The sequence below is a fragment of the Trachurus japonicus genome, chromosome 22 (assembly GCF_045865225.1).
Source record: "Trachurus japonicus isolate A0001 chromosome 22, Traja_1.0".
In the NCBI taxonomy this organism is placed as follows: domain Eukaryota; kingdom Metazoa; phylum Chordata; class Actinopteri; order Carangiformes; family Carangidae; genus Trachurus; species Trachurus japonicus.
In genome coordinates this window covers 25865050-25881312 of record NC_140928.1, presented here as the reverse complement: position 1 = coordinate 25881312, position 16263 = coordinate 25865050, and the positions used below count along the sequence as shown (strand labels likewise).

At 39.0% G+C, this 16263-nt stretch overlaps 1 protein-coding gene across 9 annotated transcripts in view; it reads left to right on the top strand.

Annotated features, from left to right (window-relative positions):
* nrxn3a (neurexin 3a) overlaps positions 1–16263 on the top strand; it is a 118827-nt gene that overhangs the window by 72836 nt on the left and 29728 nt on the right. For 7 of the 9 annotated variants that reach the window (XR_015034781.1, XR_015034779.1, XR_015034780.1 and 4 more), the window contains exons 7-11: positions 4486–4779; positions 5770–5917; positions 6868–7251; positions 11707–11910; positions 13708–13734. Coding sequence is in view for 5 of the 9 variants with exons in the window: in XM_085768270.1 (XP_085624396.1) it covers positions 4486–4779; positions 5770–5917; positions 6868–7251; positions 11707–11910; positions 13708–13734 (1057 nt within the window). In the remaining 4 variants the exon portion in view is untranslated. The remainder of the gene's footprint in view (positions 1–4485; positions 4780–5769; positions 5918–6867; positions 7252–11706; positions 11911–13707; positions 13735–16263) is intronic. The other 2 variants (XM_085768272.1, XM_085768271.1) reach the window with 1 other exon arrangement.

The following is a 16263-nucleotide window of genomic DNA, read 5'->3' as shown; positions in this document are numbered from 1 at the left end:
ATCCTTATCATTAACAAATGAGACAAATCTGCAAAAACATCTCCCACATGACAAAAAAAAACGTAACCCTAACAAATGCACTGTACACAAAACAGTTTTGAGAACATTGATTCTCTGTGCCAATGCAGACCCACCAAACACTTCTGAAAAGACAATTCAGAAACACTATAAACTTTCTTTGGCTACGACATTGCATTATCTCCTGAATTCTGCTTACTATGAAACATCATGAGGATACTGAACCCCCAAATAGTGTGACTGCCTTTGTATGGCAGAAAACAGGAACAAAAAAAAGAAAGCAGATAAAAAGAAGGTTTGAAGCCGTATTTAAAGGGATAGGTCAACATTTTTTGGCAAATTGGCCCAATGCCATAATCCCTATAGTTTTAGGAGTGGGTTCGTTACCTTTAATTGTCGGTGCAAGCTATTTTTAGAATGGCAGAGCAGAGCCGCAAGCTGCTCAGAGCTACGCTACGGAGGCTAATGGGATTTCTTGGTTTCCCTCATCAAACTCATCAAATACACAATCCAACAACTCCAAAATGCTCTGGTGGACAAGTTGTGACCTGCACATTCACCACGCTATGAGATAATAATGGAACGTTAATGGGAAGTGAGAGAGAGGTTGAACTGGGTTGGTGGGACTGAAGTTGGACTGCAGGGAGCCAAAGGAGGGGGGAGAAGGATCTAAGGCTATAGGTGACAAAGAAGATGGAAAAGGAATGGAGGGGGATGTCATGTGGTGTGCAGGAGTTAATCCAGGGTTCAAGAGGGATTTTTTATTATATTTTGCCATGTAGCAAAAAAAAAGAAAAGCAAGAGTCTTTGGTGATTAAACTCAATCATGATGTCATCACATGTGAAAATGAGGTCATGCCCTGGAAAGTACAGGAAACACCCTGGGATCTAGACTCTGGTGGTCGTCTGAAGATAAGACGAGGAAAAGCTGGAGATCTGGTTGTGATTGGCCTGACTGGATATGAAGATTAGAGGTGGATGAAGAGGAGGAAGTTGCAGAAGACTGGAGGTGAAGGGGGCGTCGCAGCGTGCACACTGAAAATGACAGCTGACAGCAGGAGATCTTAAAGTATGATAAGGACAACTTGATTGCCTGTTTTAGATTATAGCAAGATCTGATTGGTTTCTGAACACCTGGAGGCAGCTGACTACAAGGCGAGGGAGGGAGGAAACCAGACTGGTGAATGTAAACGGAATAGACAGGGTCTTTAGGATTTTCCTCACGTTAAGCTTCATGAGAATCAGAATCCAATCTAAATGGAGACAGAGGCTGGCTGTGGACGAAGAGTGAGGGCGAAGCGGGGTGTGTGTAGCAGTAGTAGTCGTACTGTAGTGGTGTGCTTTGGTTTTTACCAGAATATGATGCACTGAATTTATTTTTGTTTCTATAGAATATATGAAACAAATCACTTTTATTTCTGATGTCACAAGTAAAGCTGAAACAGTTTAGCAAAGCAAATAGGTTTCAGGTTGACTTATACAGGTCAACAGAAGAGACGTTCTATGCTCGTAGAAGAAGAGACAGTATCATTCATATCCAGGCTTTTGCTTTGGAAGAAGAAAGGCGCATCTGATCAATGGGTTCAGAGTATGTATGTTCAGTCACACAGAATGATGGCTTCTTGTACAGAAGTGAGTAGATGAGATGGATGGATGGAGCAGGATGTAACAAAAAAAGGAGAAAAGGCAACAGAGTGAGAGAGGAGAAGAGGAAACACTTGACCGTTTTTCCATCCAGTCCCTGAGCCCCTTAAGCAATAAGTTGATTGACTGTCAAATTTGCTGATGCAGTATCAATAATCTCATCCAATCCCCTCCACTGAGCCGCCGCTGCGCTCTCAGTCAGACCCTGGGCGAGGAGCGGGAGAAGAGATATTAAGAAAAGAATAAAATGGTGGAGAGGGCGTGTTTGTTTTGTGTATGTATGCAGCCAGAACACGGCCAGACGGAGGGTGTTTCTCTGCCTCGGAAAAAAAAGGTCCTCAATTTTCCACTTGAGCAGATTTCAATTTACACACACAACCCCCTCTGTGACTTTATCCCCTCATTGTTATTGACAGTGTTTAGGACTGCTGCAATAAAATACTGGGCATTTTGTGTTTTTTTATTTTATTTATTATTCCCTTTCCATCATTGAAAAGACACTCACTCATACAGGAGCTTTGTGGCAAAGGGATATAACCTGTGTATCTGACTATGAAAGTAGTCCAGTGACATGTGCAGTTTGTGGGGTTAAGTCAGTGAACCATACAAGCATGAAGGCAGCTGATACTCTGCACCACTAATAATTGATTTTTTTTCTTTATTCTGTGGTTTTTATTCCTCTGCACCAGTAACAGTCAGAGCTGGAGGTATATTTTATCTCAGGTCGTCTATCCATCCATGTATCTTGGTAACAGATAGGGACCGGTCAGGCTTATGTTAAGGACTAGCATTTTTCTTGGCCTGGCTATATAAAATGGTTCTATATTTTATTAAACCTTAATGATTTCAGGTCTCAATTGATTTGCTAATTTCCTCTTAGGCCAATAATAAGATTTTTGTTATGTTACAACTTTGTATTTTCACTAAAAACTTTAGTAGCCTAGTGATTTTTTCATCTTATGTTTGTTGGTAACAGAGTGATGAATTACCTGCCAGAACGACACTGTAAATATATAAAAATATGAAATAATTACCAAAGTGTGGACACAAACAATTGCAGGGATGACATTTAATGATCTTCCATACCTATATAAGGTCGGGGCCTGAAGAAAGACCCAGAAAATTCTGGGTGATCAAAGCCCCACTTTGTCCAGGGAGTTCATACTGCTTCAGTCCAGTCACAGGTACAAACGGCCAAGATGCAGAACTGATAGACTGAAGAACTCCTTTGTTCCTGCTGCTATTGGTTTCTTAAATACCTCACGCTGACATTTGACCCTTAAGATCTAATCACTCCATCTTTGAGTTCTAGTGAGTATTTGTGCCAAATTTGAAGAAGTTCAGTTGAGGCGTTACTAAGGCGTCTAGAAGGGCAGACATCCTGAAAGCAATATGTCTCTGTCTCCACCTGTCACCAGCACAGAGGAATATTGATCCTGATCTGCCCCAGAGATTTAACAGTTTCTTCCCCTGCCCATGCCCCATTGGTGCATGGATTCACTGCCAATCAGATCATTACTTTTTTTGTTGTATTCATGAGGCTACAGAACAAAGCACACACACTACACACACACACACACACACACACACACACACACACACACACACACACCCAGACACTACAGATAGTCTGGGGAAGAGTGATAATGACTCAGAGTTGAAGTTTTGGAAGATGTCCAATCGACTGTGGAGGGATTGTTGCTGCCACCCTCATTATTACTCTTGGAAATGATTGTCCACCTCCATCAGCAATCTGTCAAGGATATCACTGCAGATTGTTATCAGCAAAATTATTAGGTTTGGGTCACCATTATTTTTCTCACCTTTTGCTTTTTGCCAGATTGGTTGGTACCACTCCTACGTGTCTTAGAAGGAGCTCTCAGTCTCCAGACTGGCTGTGACGTCCAAGTGCTTGATTCAATGCTTCTTTAATTAGCTCTTGTGTTAGGTTTATCACATTCACTCACACTCGGTGTGGTCTCTAAACCAGTGAGACTTATAATACAGGGCTCCATGAATGGTAAAACCTTCTTGCTCATGGTCAAAACTAAAAACCCAGCTATAAATGGTAGTTACTACATAAACCTTGGTAAAATATGCTGTTGACATAAACCATCATTTTATAAACAGACATTGCAAACACTTTTAAATACATTTTGAAACATAAAAATGACATTGCTCAATGGTGAAAATGAGCTCAAGGAGCTGACAAGAATGTCTGTTTTTATTTTTAGGCCATGAAACAAGTTAACCTTCATACATAAAGAAATATGCAAATATAAAGAATAATAGTAATGAATTGCCTGAAGACAATATATCAATAAATAATTTAACAGTAAGAGATTGACATCCTTAAAACCAGATGGTCATGTTTTGTCTACAGTATCCTCCCATAAATGAACTTGTATCAACACTCACAATACTATGTTGAAGTTCTACAAGTGCACCAAGTGTCACTTTTTATTACTTTGTCACTGATAATAAACCACATATATTATAAATCTAAATAATGTGTATATGTTAATTATCATTTGAAGTATTAGTTTTTAGCATGAGAGAAAAGGCTGCTCTTAATTGACTGATAAACTGATATTGCTACAAGGTCACAAGGTTAATAATAACTTTGGTGTGATTACTGAAGTAATAGCAGTTCAGTGTTTGGCAACTGTTATCGGATCACAGTAACATGTTACCTTGTAAATTGTTAGACCAATGCTGGTTGTATGAAATGTTATGTACGTATTGTGGTTCCCTTGTTTCTGCACATCTCTGACTGTACCTGAATAGAAGATTAACTGTAATGCTTCCCTTGCTCTGTCACAGGTGGTATATAAGAACAATGACATCCGGCTCGAGTTGTCCCGCCTGGCTCGGATTGTGGACCCCAAGATGAAAATCCAGGGTGAGGTGTCCTACAAGTGTGAGAACGTGGCCACTTTGGACCCCATTTCTTTCGAGACCCCCGAGGCCTACATCAGCCTCCCCAAGTGGAACACCAAGCGGATGGGATCCATCTCTTTCGATTTCCGCACGACTGAGCCCAATGGCCTCATCCTCTTCACCCATGGCAAACCCCAGGAGCGCAAAGATGCTGCCCGCAGCCAGAAGAACACCAAGGTGAGTCCATCATCAAGACCATTTAATTATTACATGTATTCCTCATACAGTAATGTCTACACATATCAAGTCTGCCCTGACTTGTTGTATAAAAGAAGTTACATTCTAATAATTATAGGTAACCTGTGATCTAAATCTCTGAGAATCATCAGGCATCATTAAATCTTTGTAGTGTTAAATCCTGTTGTAAGTATGGTGTGATATAGTTTTAAAGGAGACATATCATACCCCTTTTCCACAAATTAAAATAGTTCTCAGGTGTCTTAAAGACATATCTGTGACATGCTTTGGTCAAAATACCCCAAGGATCAAACATCACAGCACTTTCTTCATCCATTCAAAACAGCCCTCTTCAGCTGTTTTCAGAGCCTGTCCCTTTAATTAAATGCAAATGAACCACTGTTTGCCCCACCCCACCCATTCTACTGGTACCAGGTAGGGGCGGTATTATGCAAATTTGAAAACAAGTTACATCATTGCCAGACAATTGAGGTAAGAGCTTGTAAAACTACATGGATTTCAACCTAGGGAGCCTGAAAATTACAGATTTTATTGTCAATTCTCACATTTTGGGGGCCAGAAGCCAAGACAAACACCCAAATATATGTTAAAGAGCCTTCAAAAAGTAATATTTCCATAATATGTCCCATTTAATGAATGGATATGTAACAGTTGCTGTCGAATGACAAGAAACACATGAAGCAGTGCAGACGATCAGACAACAACAAAGGGAGAACACTAAGGTTAAATACACAAGGGAATAAGACACAGGTGGTGCAATCTACACAGGTGAGACACGTTAGGTAATCAAACAGGCGGGAAACTGGACAGGAAGACAGGAGTAGGACACAGACTTCAAAATAAAAAGGAAACAACTTAACTAAACAGAGGAACACATGGAGGACGTGACACAAACGATTAAATCTGAACCATTATGTGTTTTCAGAAGAACCGTTCTTACTGACTCTTTCTTGTTTTTCCCTTGTCCAGGTGGATTTCTTTGCTGTAGAGCTACTGGACGGAAGCCTGTACCTGCTGTTGGACATGGGCTCAGGGACTATCAAGGTGAAGGCCACTCAGTCAAAGGTCAATGATGGTGCCTGGTATCATGTGGACATCCAGAGAGATGGACGCTCAGGTCAGTTGTGTTGGGGACGTTGACTCAGACTCATCAAAGCTATGACTGGACAACATTTTATCAAATACTAAAATACAGCAGATCTGACACTTTGTAGACATTTGTTTCCTCCATTTCATGTCAGCCTATTGGCAGGATCGGGTGGTTCGAAGTAGGGTCGAGCAATATGCAAAAAAGGAATATATTTTCATCTTGGCAGATACTGTGGCTGTGAAATGGGGTCATGATACACATTTTCATATTTCATTTTGGCTGAAAATAAAATATGGAAATGAAAAATCAGAAAATGAAATAATGAATGATGGCATGATGTTATTTTTGTAGGGAGGATTTAATGTGTGGGCTGTCTCTGTAGTGCCACAACACTCCAATGTACAACAATCTGACTCATTTTGCCTTAATCAAAAAATTCAAACCACTGTGATTTCATTATTGCAAACCAGCCAAGGAACAAAAATGAGAACCTTCATGAAACAATGGAATAAGGTAGACAAGGTCATTTTCCTCTGATGTCTCAAGGAAAGGACAGTTCTTTAAGCCACTTAGGAAAAGTGGCAAAAATGGTTTAAAAAGAAGTAATTACTACCACTTTTATGTGATCAGGCTGATTAATGGCAATGGAATTTACAAGGATCCTCAAAAGGATTAAAATAAAACGATACAGGAATTGGATTGAGTATTCCATTCAGATCATTCAAGGAGTGTATAATGTACCAATGACATTAATGTATCTACAAAACACACAAAAAAAATTACAGTACAATTACAATAGAAGAAATAACAAAATTAAAATAAATAAATAAATAAATAAATAAATAAATAATATACAGTTGTACCGGTGTATATATAAATGACTTGGTCTGATCAGGATGAATGACAGTAGTAGTAAGTAACATTATAGTAGAATGACTTCCCTGACATCATTCTATCTTGTGCCACACCCACCACAGGCACCATCTCCGTGAACAGCAGAAGAACACCATTCACAGCCAGCGGCGAGAGTGAGATTCTGGACCTGGAGGGTGACATGTACTTGGGGGGGCTTCCCGTTGACCGCACCAACCTCATCCTGCCCACTGAGCTCTGGACAGCGATGCTGAACTACGGCTACGTGGGCTGCATCCGTGACCTTTTCATCGACGGTCGAAGCAAAGACATCCGTCAGATCGCCGAGAAGCAGAACGGCGCCGGCATCAAACCCTCATGCAACAAGCAAACGGGCAAGCAGTGTGAGAGCTACCCGTGCAAGAACCGAGGTGTCTGCAAAGAAGGCTGGAATCGATTCATCTGTGACTGCACTGGGACTGGCTACTGGTCACGCACCTGTGAGAGAGGTAAATACTGCATGCTTACTTCTCTCACATACAGATACTGCATTGTAGCATGAATCCATGGTCTTAGACTAACTAATCTTAAGAACTATGTCCCATTTAAGGAATCACTTCACAGTTACTGGGCTGAACCGTTGCCTACTCTCTGAAGTGTATTATCATTGTAGTCCCATCACATATACGTACTATACAATATAACCAACCAAACACATGCTGTGGGATAGTGAGAACCCCAAAGAGTATTATTATTATGTTTCAGAAGTGAGTAAAAGCATTTGGCACAATTTGGCATTATTCGGCACAGTTTGGAGAGGTTTGGCGACACCACTATCACAACAGCTACCAAAGTCAATAGCTCACATTCGGTAAGACTGAGACACTTTAATTCTTTTACAGGTGTGGTTGACAAGATGTAGAAATGATGTGGTGAGGTTGATTTACTTTACAGAGTACGACTAGGTTGTTGTTACTCAAGTATGACTTTTTCTTTTTAGGTGAGAAAAAAGTTTGAACTATTGTCGTGTTAAGTTGGTATTTACTCTAGTGTTACTGGAAACCAGAAGTTGTCGTCTTTCACATGATGTACTGTGTGAATAACAAAATACTATTTGTGTCCCAGTACTTTGCTGAGCCATATTTGGACAAGTATTAACAGGTCATTTCTTGTGAGACATCAACATATTTGGTAACACAATATTAAAGGGATAGTTCAACATTTTTGGCAAATTGCCCATTGTCATAATCCGTATAGTCTTAGGAGTAGGTTCGTTACATTTAATTGTCAGTGCAAGATATTTTTAGAACAGTGGAGCAGAGCCGTGAGCTGCTCAGAGCTACGCTACGGAAGCTAATGGGATTTCTTGGTTTCCCTCATCAAACTCATCAAATACACAATCCAACAACTCCAAAATGACAAGTTGTGACGTGCACATTCACCATGCTATGAGATAACATTGGAACTTTAAGAGACAGAGTTGTTTTTGAGGCAAATGCAGAGACTGCTTGCCGAAAAACTGCCCCCAATGGGAATGTCAGGGTTAGGGTTAGGGTTAGTGGTTTTGCATGAATTTACCTCGAAAACAACTTGGCAATGGGCCAATCATCATTTATAACACATGAATAGTCATTAGTATGTAGTTTATAAACACAGTTAAAAATATTTTACTCATCATTGATAAGCACTGACTGTATTTATAAACTACATATTAATGAGTATTCATGTGTTATAAATGAAGAATTCAGTATTTATTAATGATTAACTAATGCTTAATAGTGTTAATTATTATAAAGTGTTACCACATATTCAGCCTTGATACAGAATATGGAAAATGGCAGTCATTAACAGGTGACACTGCTTCTATAGTGAGCAGAGGTTGGGTGAATTGCACTGTGTCTGGTGCTTTCTTTCTCCTTGAATGGTGGTGCATACTGTAGGATAGTTCTACTTCTCAACAGTACTTTCACTTGAATGGTACATTTAATCCTGTTGAGCTGGTACTTACAGTTAAATTGTTGGTGTGTCACTCAGTAAACGAGTGGTGCGAGTATGAGCATGAATGTTTAAGTGTGAAGTGAGGGGTTGATAAACACGTGGACAGAAGTTTCTTCTTTCTCTTTTGCACATGGCACAAGCAGGGTTGTGTTCTTTTATCAGGAACGCTCGGGCCAGATGTTCCACCGACTGCACACCTGCAGCACAAAACTAACTGATTTTGGTTTGACACTATCTGGGTCTTAATTGCACTTTTTGCCACCATCCCTATCAGTAATAAGATTGTACTGAACAGGTTTAATGGAAGAAGCCAAGGTGAAGAAACACAGGCAGCCAGACTATAAAACAGATAGATAGTGTCTTAGCTCAGAGAACCATGGTTGCCATGTAACCAAGTGATCCAGACACACAGCTGTCTATCTAGAGAATATTTCCCTTGTTACAAGTTTTCTGTCTGATAAAGACTGATCAGAGTTTAAAACTAAGTAACCCATTCCCAACCCCAACAAATTGCTCCTACTGCTTTTTATCATATCAAATAAAAGCTTTCTGATCATATCTCCCTTTTCTCTTTCTTGATGCAGTGCTGGATGATAATTTACCCTGGATCTAATTTTTAGTCCTGACAAAAAAAGCTGCAGAGCATCAGATCCATCTGATATGCAGTGTGCATTTCACCTTGAGTTATTTTGCAAGGGATATCTTATTAAAGTATTATGAAAAATAATCATTAAGTGCCAGAGATATGATGGTGATATCAGGCAGAGATGAGCTGGGTACTAATATGCTGACCAGACAGAGCAGACCACATCATGTGGAGTTCAGTTACAGAGATGTTAAACATGATGTTTCATAATCATGATTCATGATATCACTGTTTTTGAGGCAGACTGAGATCTGAGCTGAGACAGTCCTGCCATCTGGTGGCAAGGACAGACGGAGCTGGACAACATCAGGATAGTTAAGAATGACTGTTTGAGTGGATAATCATGGATAATCAATGGAAGTGGTGTAGTTGATGGCTCAATCACAACAGCAGAGATGTCCCCAACTGACTGATCATATCTTCACCCCAGGTCAGCTGAGTGCTTCTTTGCTGGACAGGTTCTGTTGGATTTTGTCAGATTGTCAAGATTGCAGTCATGAAATCAGGATTTGACCACTTGAGGATTGAAGTGGTGCAGACAGATGCTGGGGTTTGAACCTTTCTTAACTCACAGAAGTTTCTTGTATAACCTGGAGCCTAAGGCGATTGGCACACTGAAGTAGACAAATTATGGAAATATCACTTTTTGAAGGCTCTTTAACATATATCTGGGTGTTTGTCTTGCCTTCCAGCCCCCAAAATGTGAGAATTGACAAAAACATCTGTAATGTTCAGGCTCCCTAGGTTGAAATCCATGTGGTTTTACGAGCTGTTCCTTCAGTTGTCATACAATGACACCATTAGTTTTTTTCCAATTTGCATAATACCACCCCTACCTGTGAGTAGAGGGGACGGGGTGGGATGAGCAGTGGTTCAGTTGCATTTAAAGGGACAGGCACTGAAACCAACTGTTCTGAACAGGGCTATTTTGAGCAGATGAAAAGAGCTGTGATGTTTGATCCATGGGGTATTTTGAGCAAAGCATGTCACAGACATGTCTTTAAGACACCTGGGAACTATTTGAATTTGTGACAAATGTGCATAATATGTCTCCTTTAAGGATGGATGGTGATACAGTGGCAACAAATGGCAGCAAGTCACCCTTTTTTGTGTATAAGTTTTTCACTTCTACTGCACCTCCATCTCCTTTATCTTTGCTATGTATGTCTTTTGTAGTATTGATCCTCATGGGAAATGTCAACTCCCTGGCAAACAAATGCGATGAACTGGTGGCATTTGTGAAGACCCAGCGAGCATATCAGGAGAGTCAGGAGTCTCGCTTTCATGTGTTTCACTGAGAACAACACTCAGGGCTGCTGAATGGATTCAGCTCCACTGCAGTGTGAATGGACAGAAGTGTCAGAAGAAATGGAAAGAAGTAGAGGTGGTTCTGCTTGTGAACAGCAGGTGGTAGAGCCCAGGGGTGTATGTGGAGTCAGAATATTGAGCCGTTGCCAGTTGGTGTTAGAACATACTACTACTGAAGGAATTCTCGCAGATTGTCACCACTGTTGTCGAGGCTGCAGTTTTATGTTATTGACTAAAATACTTCACAATGGTTGAGTTCCTCCTGAGAAAGAGGAGGCAGAAGCATGAAAGTCTTCTCCTAGGATGACTTTATCATGAAGTCAATAAGACTTAAAAGTGTCTACATGTTTGCAAGAAACAGGTCCAACCAACTCATTTGCAGTCTCAACTATTCATGGAAAATGTGATTAACCATGCTAAAAAAACTTAAATTGCATAAAATAAGTTTTGCATCCTTGTTTCTGATACAAGATAGAGTAATTATGTGACCCAGAGGTGCAACAAAGTGCAAAGTCCTCCTCCTCCTGGTGAAGTGCCCTTGGGCAATATACTGTACAGTACATGATCCCATTCCTCTAATGATATGAGAGTGTGGGAATGTCAGAAGTGTCCTATGTGTTGAAGTAAGCTCTCTATGACTGTGTATGAATGTAGCTTCCATTAAAAAGCACTCTGAGTGGTTGATGGAAATGGAAAAGCTCTAGTGCTTTCCATTTACCATTACCCTGTTGTAAATATATGCCATAAATGAGTTTCTCCACTTGCCAGTCATCACAAACCTTGGTAGATATTTATATTGAACTAAGTTTGTTAAATCTATCTATCTATCTATCTATCTATCTATCTATCTATCTATCTATCTATCTATCTATCTATCTATCTATCTATCTATCTATCTATCTATCTATCTATCTATCTATCTATCTATCTATCTATCTATCTATCTATCTATCTATCTATCTATCTGATCATGTTCTAACAGTCTCTGCGTGCTCCTGGTTCTCCTCCACAGAGGCGTCCATCCTCTCCTATGACGGCAGCATGTACATGAAGGTGGTGATGCCAAACATCATGCACACCGAGGCGGAGGACGTGTCCCTGCGTTTTCGTTCCCAGCGGGCCTACGGTCTCCTCATGGCCACCACCTCCCGAGACTCAGCTGACACGCTCAGGCTAGAGTTGGACGGGGGTCGTGTCAAACTCACAGTCAACCTAGGTATCGTATATGCCCCCCCCTCCCCCAGCCATCTGCCACCACACCTACATCCTTCACCCTGAGGCAGTTTACTGTTGAGCAGTGACCTCTCTATCCTCTTACTCTCTATCTTCTAATTAGTCTTTTCATCAGTTGCTCATCACTTTGATCTCCCGAAGGTTACTGACAGCTTTAGAGCAGAGAGTTTGCATGGGTCTTAATACGTTTTCAGCACATAGATAACTCTTTACTGATAACTGAATACAATTTGCTGGATATCAATCCAGGCTATACCATGCTAACTTATATTATATACCAGTACAGTAATAAGCCTGGCCCATTCTTTGAAACAGACGAACTGTAGTTATATCATTCTGTTTGAGAGATTTATTAATAAAGAGCATAAATATTATGATGTAGAGATAATGGGCTCTCTGAGAAAGTCTGATGTTCAGTCCATAATTCAACACATTACAAGAAACTTTTCTTATTGTTCTATCTAACCCAATTTTTTTCCGTTTTGACATCAAATAACTTCTCTGTCACCTTCTTGCTCCTCTGGGTCGTTGTTTTCTTCGCTTACAATGATGTGTCTATGAAAGTCTATGCTTTTCAATGTTCTGTTTTTACGTTTACTCGTCAACTTCATTTTCCATCATGTTTTGTCGAAAGATGGTATTCACCCCTTCAAAGGCCTTAAGCCTGCGGCCCGTCAGGTGAACAGCCCGAGAACAGAGCCCAGCAAAACCTACAGCTGGCTGTGACCCCAAATACTCCCCAGAAACACTCCCACTCATAATATGTAAAGAATGCTACAATGGAATTTAGTCAGTGTATAATTGTAGATTTATAATACAGTACCTCCAAAAAAAATCATAAAAATTTAGAGTAATCTCAGCAGATGTTAGCTTGTTGGCCCAAACAATGTAAAAAAAAATTGTAAACTGATCATATTAAATCATATTAGTCATATCCGAGATTTCAGGCAAAATGTTTGCAGCTCTAATTCGTAAGTGCCCACATGATTTTCAGCCTATCTACTGTAAATGCCTGTATCTTTATATAGATAATTTAGATCTAGCTTCTGATTCAGCTTAGTGACACCTGTAAAGATAGATCCAGTGGTTGGGGTTGCTGTGCCTCTGCATGGTGCTGGTGCTGATTGGATCGTGGCTGTTTGCTCCCACTTTTCTGTTGCGGTTGACGACACATGAAACGACCAGCCACATGGTGACCATTCCTCACCCTTTTTTACAATTATTGTACATACAGCACTAACTGGCCTTAGTGGAATGATTGTCCTACAAATTCAACGTGTTGCTGTTTTAATACCAAATCAAATTATGTTCATTTGCACATCTTAAAATTTCAAAGTTCCAGCGTTCCACGATGAATGGCTGCTACCGACTTGTTGGTGCAGAGACTTTGGAGCCAGAGACTTTGACTTTTCTAATCTGAATATTTAAAGTTAAGAGTCCAACAGTCACACCTGGATTGGAAAACCCATGTAGCTGGTATCACAAGTGGCCATTTTACTGTTTATACTTTGCCCAAACAATGCTATCAAATGGGCACTAGCGCTAAAAACAACTAGCTCATTTCGGTAATTGACAAATGAAGGAAATATTTTTTGTATACTGTTAATAGTAAATTCTATAAAATCTATTCATGGTAATTCAGCATTTACACTGAATAAATAAAATGGCTACGTTCCTGCATGTGTACGTCCCCGGAAGGGTGGACTTTTTGTTTTTGGATGTCTGCAGCAGTAACCTTGAAGGATGCAATTTCATCTGTCATTTATTCTTCCCCATCTAGACTGTATCAGGATAAACTGTAACTCCAGTAAGTTAACACTCAAGTTTCATTTGCTTTCTTGTTGATGGTCTGTTGATGTTTCTTTTTTTAAAGGAAATGTTTTTGCTTTTTTTTTTTTTTTTTTTTCTTAAAATGTGAGTTCTGCACCAGCCTCCACCTTCTCTTAAACCTATCACGTGGAGGACGAGTGCTCAGTTGGTTTAGAGATTCTAATTCAACAGGAACCAGCAGATGTAGCCTTAATCAGTTCTTTTCTTTCTCCAAGGATTTTTCAAACAGTTAATATGTAACTGCTATTTGAGTTCATAATTCAACTTTTGATAGTAGAGAGAGAGGATTAAAGACAAAATTCTGAATAGATATCTCATGCTAGTATATACCTAACTGAAACACAAATTTAGATAGTTTACCCTTTTAAGTTTACTCACATATAGATATTATTACGTATTTGATTACAGTATTTTTTACAGAACAACATGCATGGTTTAGAGAATGTTAAATTCCTCCACTAAAGCAGCAGTTCAGTGATATGTATCAACATAATCAATTAAATTTATGAATTTTAATTTCTGCTGTAAAACCTTGTTATAACAAGGTAACAACTCACCAATACCCAAGACACATATTGTCTAAAGGGAGTCTTTATGATGAGTTGTCTAGGTCAAACAATTGTGTACAGAGTAGAATATGACCTCTTATATATAGGTATGTACTGTATCTTGTATAAATATGTTACAATTATACCTACAGTATATGTATCATATAACTTCAGTGTGAGCAATATATTGTATCAGAATAAGTTTGTTTTTCAAATTGGCAAAGAAAAGTAAGAAAACTGAATCCAAATTGAAACAATTTTTTCAATTGTTACAGTTTTTCTATTATAAAGTTACAAATTAAAATGTCCTTACCTTCATGTTTTTTATTACTATGACTATTATTACCATTGCATGTTAATTACAAATAAGTTATCAGTAATTAGCATTGATTAGGTGGGTACGTTCCTAACCCAAAGCCAATCACTGCTCTAAATTCTAAGACTAAAAAATAACATTTTTTCACAAAATGAAATACTTTTGAATCAGACTATTCAATAAAACATGTAGTTAGATCAGAGGAGCCTGAATATTTTACAGTAATTGGACATAAAAGATAGTATAGGCATTGTTAAGGATTGTTAGGGAAATTCATGCCTATACATTCTGCACAGTATCTTTAGGAATGATCAACCAGTGAGCTCTGTTTGCAACAACGAGTGAGTCTATTACTTTGAGGGTCGCAGTTGTCTAGAACTATTTAGGCCCTCACAAATCAGTATGGATTGCTTTTACTCATAATGGGGCGACTATGGAGATCTCTAAGTGTGTGTGTGTGTGTGTGTGTGTGTGTGTGTGTGTGTGTGTGTGTACTTGTACAGCTATACATGTGAGGACCCGTTTGAGTTTTAAAACATCAGAGTGAGGACATTTTGGGAAAGTGAGGACATTTTGGCGTGTGTGTATGTTTGTGTTTGTGTGTGGTAAAAGGGATTCTGCAGCATACACCATTACAGGTATGATGATGATGATCAGAGACCATTCAAAATTCTTGCATCAGTGTATTCCCTGAATTTAGCTTCCACTCCAATGTATGACAATACTTAAAAAATAATAATTATAACAATAATAATAATGATAATTTTAAAATATCTAAATCATATACATATTCCAGACATAATTAATTAATAATTAATAATGATCATCAAATTGATCAAAAAAATGTTGGTTATCCTTTGTAAGTTTCACAAACAACATGCAGCTTACACAAACAGCTTCAGAGGTAACAGTCAGTTGTAAACTTCAGCAACAGTCACCCCTAGTAACAGATGCCACTAGTTCCTCCCATCACTTTAAAACTTGATAGTAGTTGGGGGCAACACAACTAAAGTATTACTGTATGTCCTACTTGGCTGGGTGGAATCATACAAAATTTGGTTTGCATGGCCTACATTCACTGCTCAGTCTGTACATATAATTTAGTAATAATTAATAATTGATTGAAGCAGGCCTGGCCTATTAAAAAAGTCAAATTCGTGCACATTTTACGTTCCAAACTTTTTAAACTGAATCACCTGTCACCAACATACAGAAGTACTAAATTTTTGCATTTATGGGATTATGTCTTTACTCTTTATTGCATAACACTGCATTCTATATGAAGCAGGAAGCTCTTGAGACCAGCTGATGGGTATTGTATGATGGTAACATTTAATTTGGTATGGGATTGGAAAGTATATCTTTGGTAACCTGCACTACCACTTGCTGCACTGCAGACCAATGTTTTCTTTGTGTTCCTTTTAGAACAACTATTAATAACGTGTGACTCACTCTCTCTGAATTTATTCATTCTTAACTAGTTTTTATTTAGATCACACAAATAAATAATCAAATACATAAATGGAAAATATGCAAAATACATTTTTGTAATTAAAAATGCTATTTATGTGTTTCGACACTTATCTATTTATTTTTGTATCTAAATGTTAATAAGGTGGGCGGTCCTACCTCAGTACCGGAT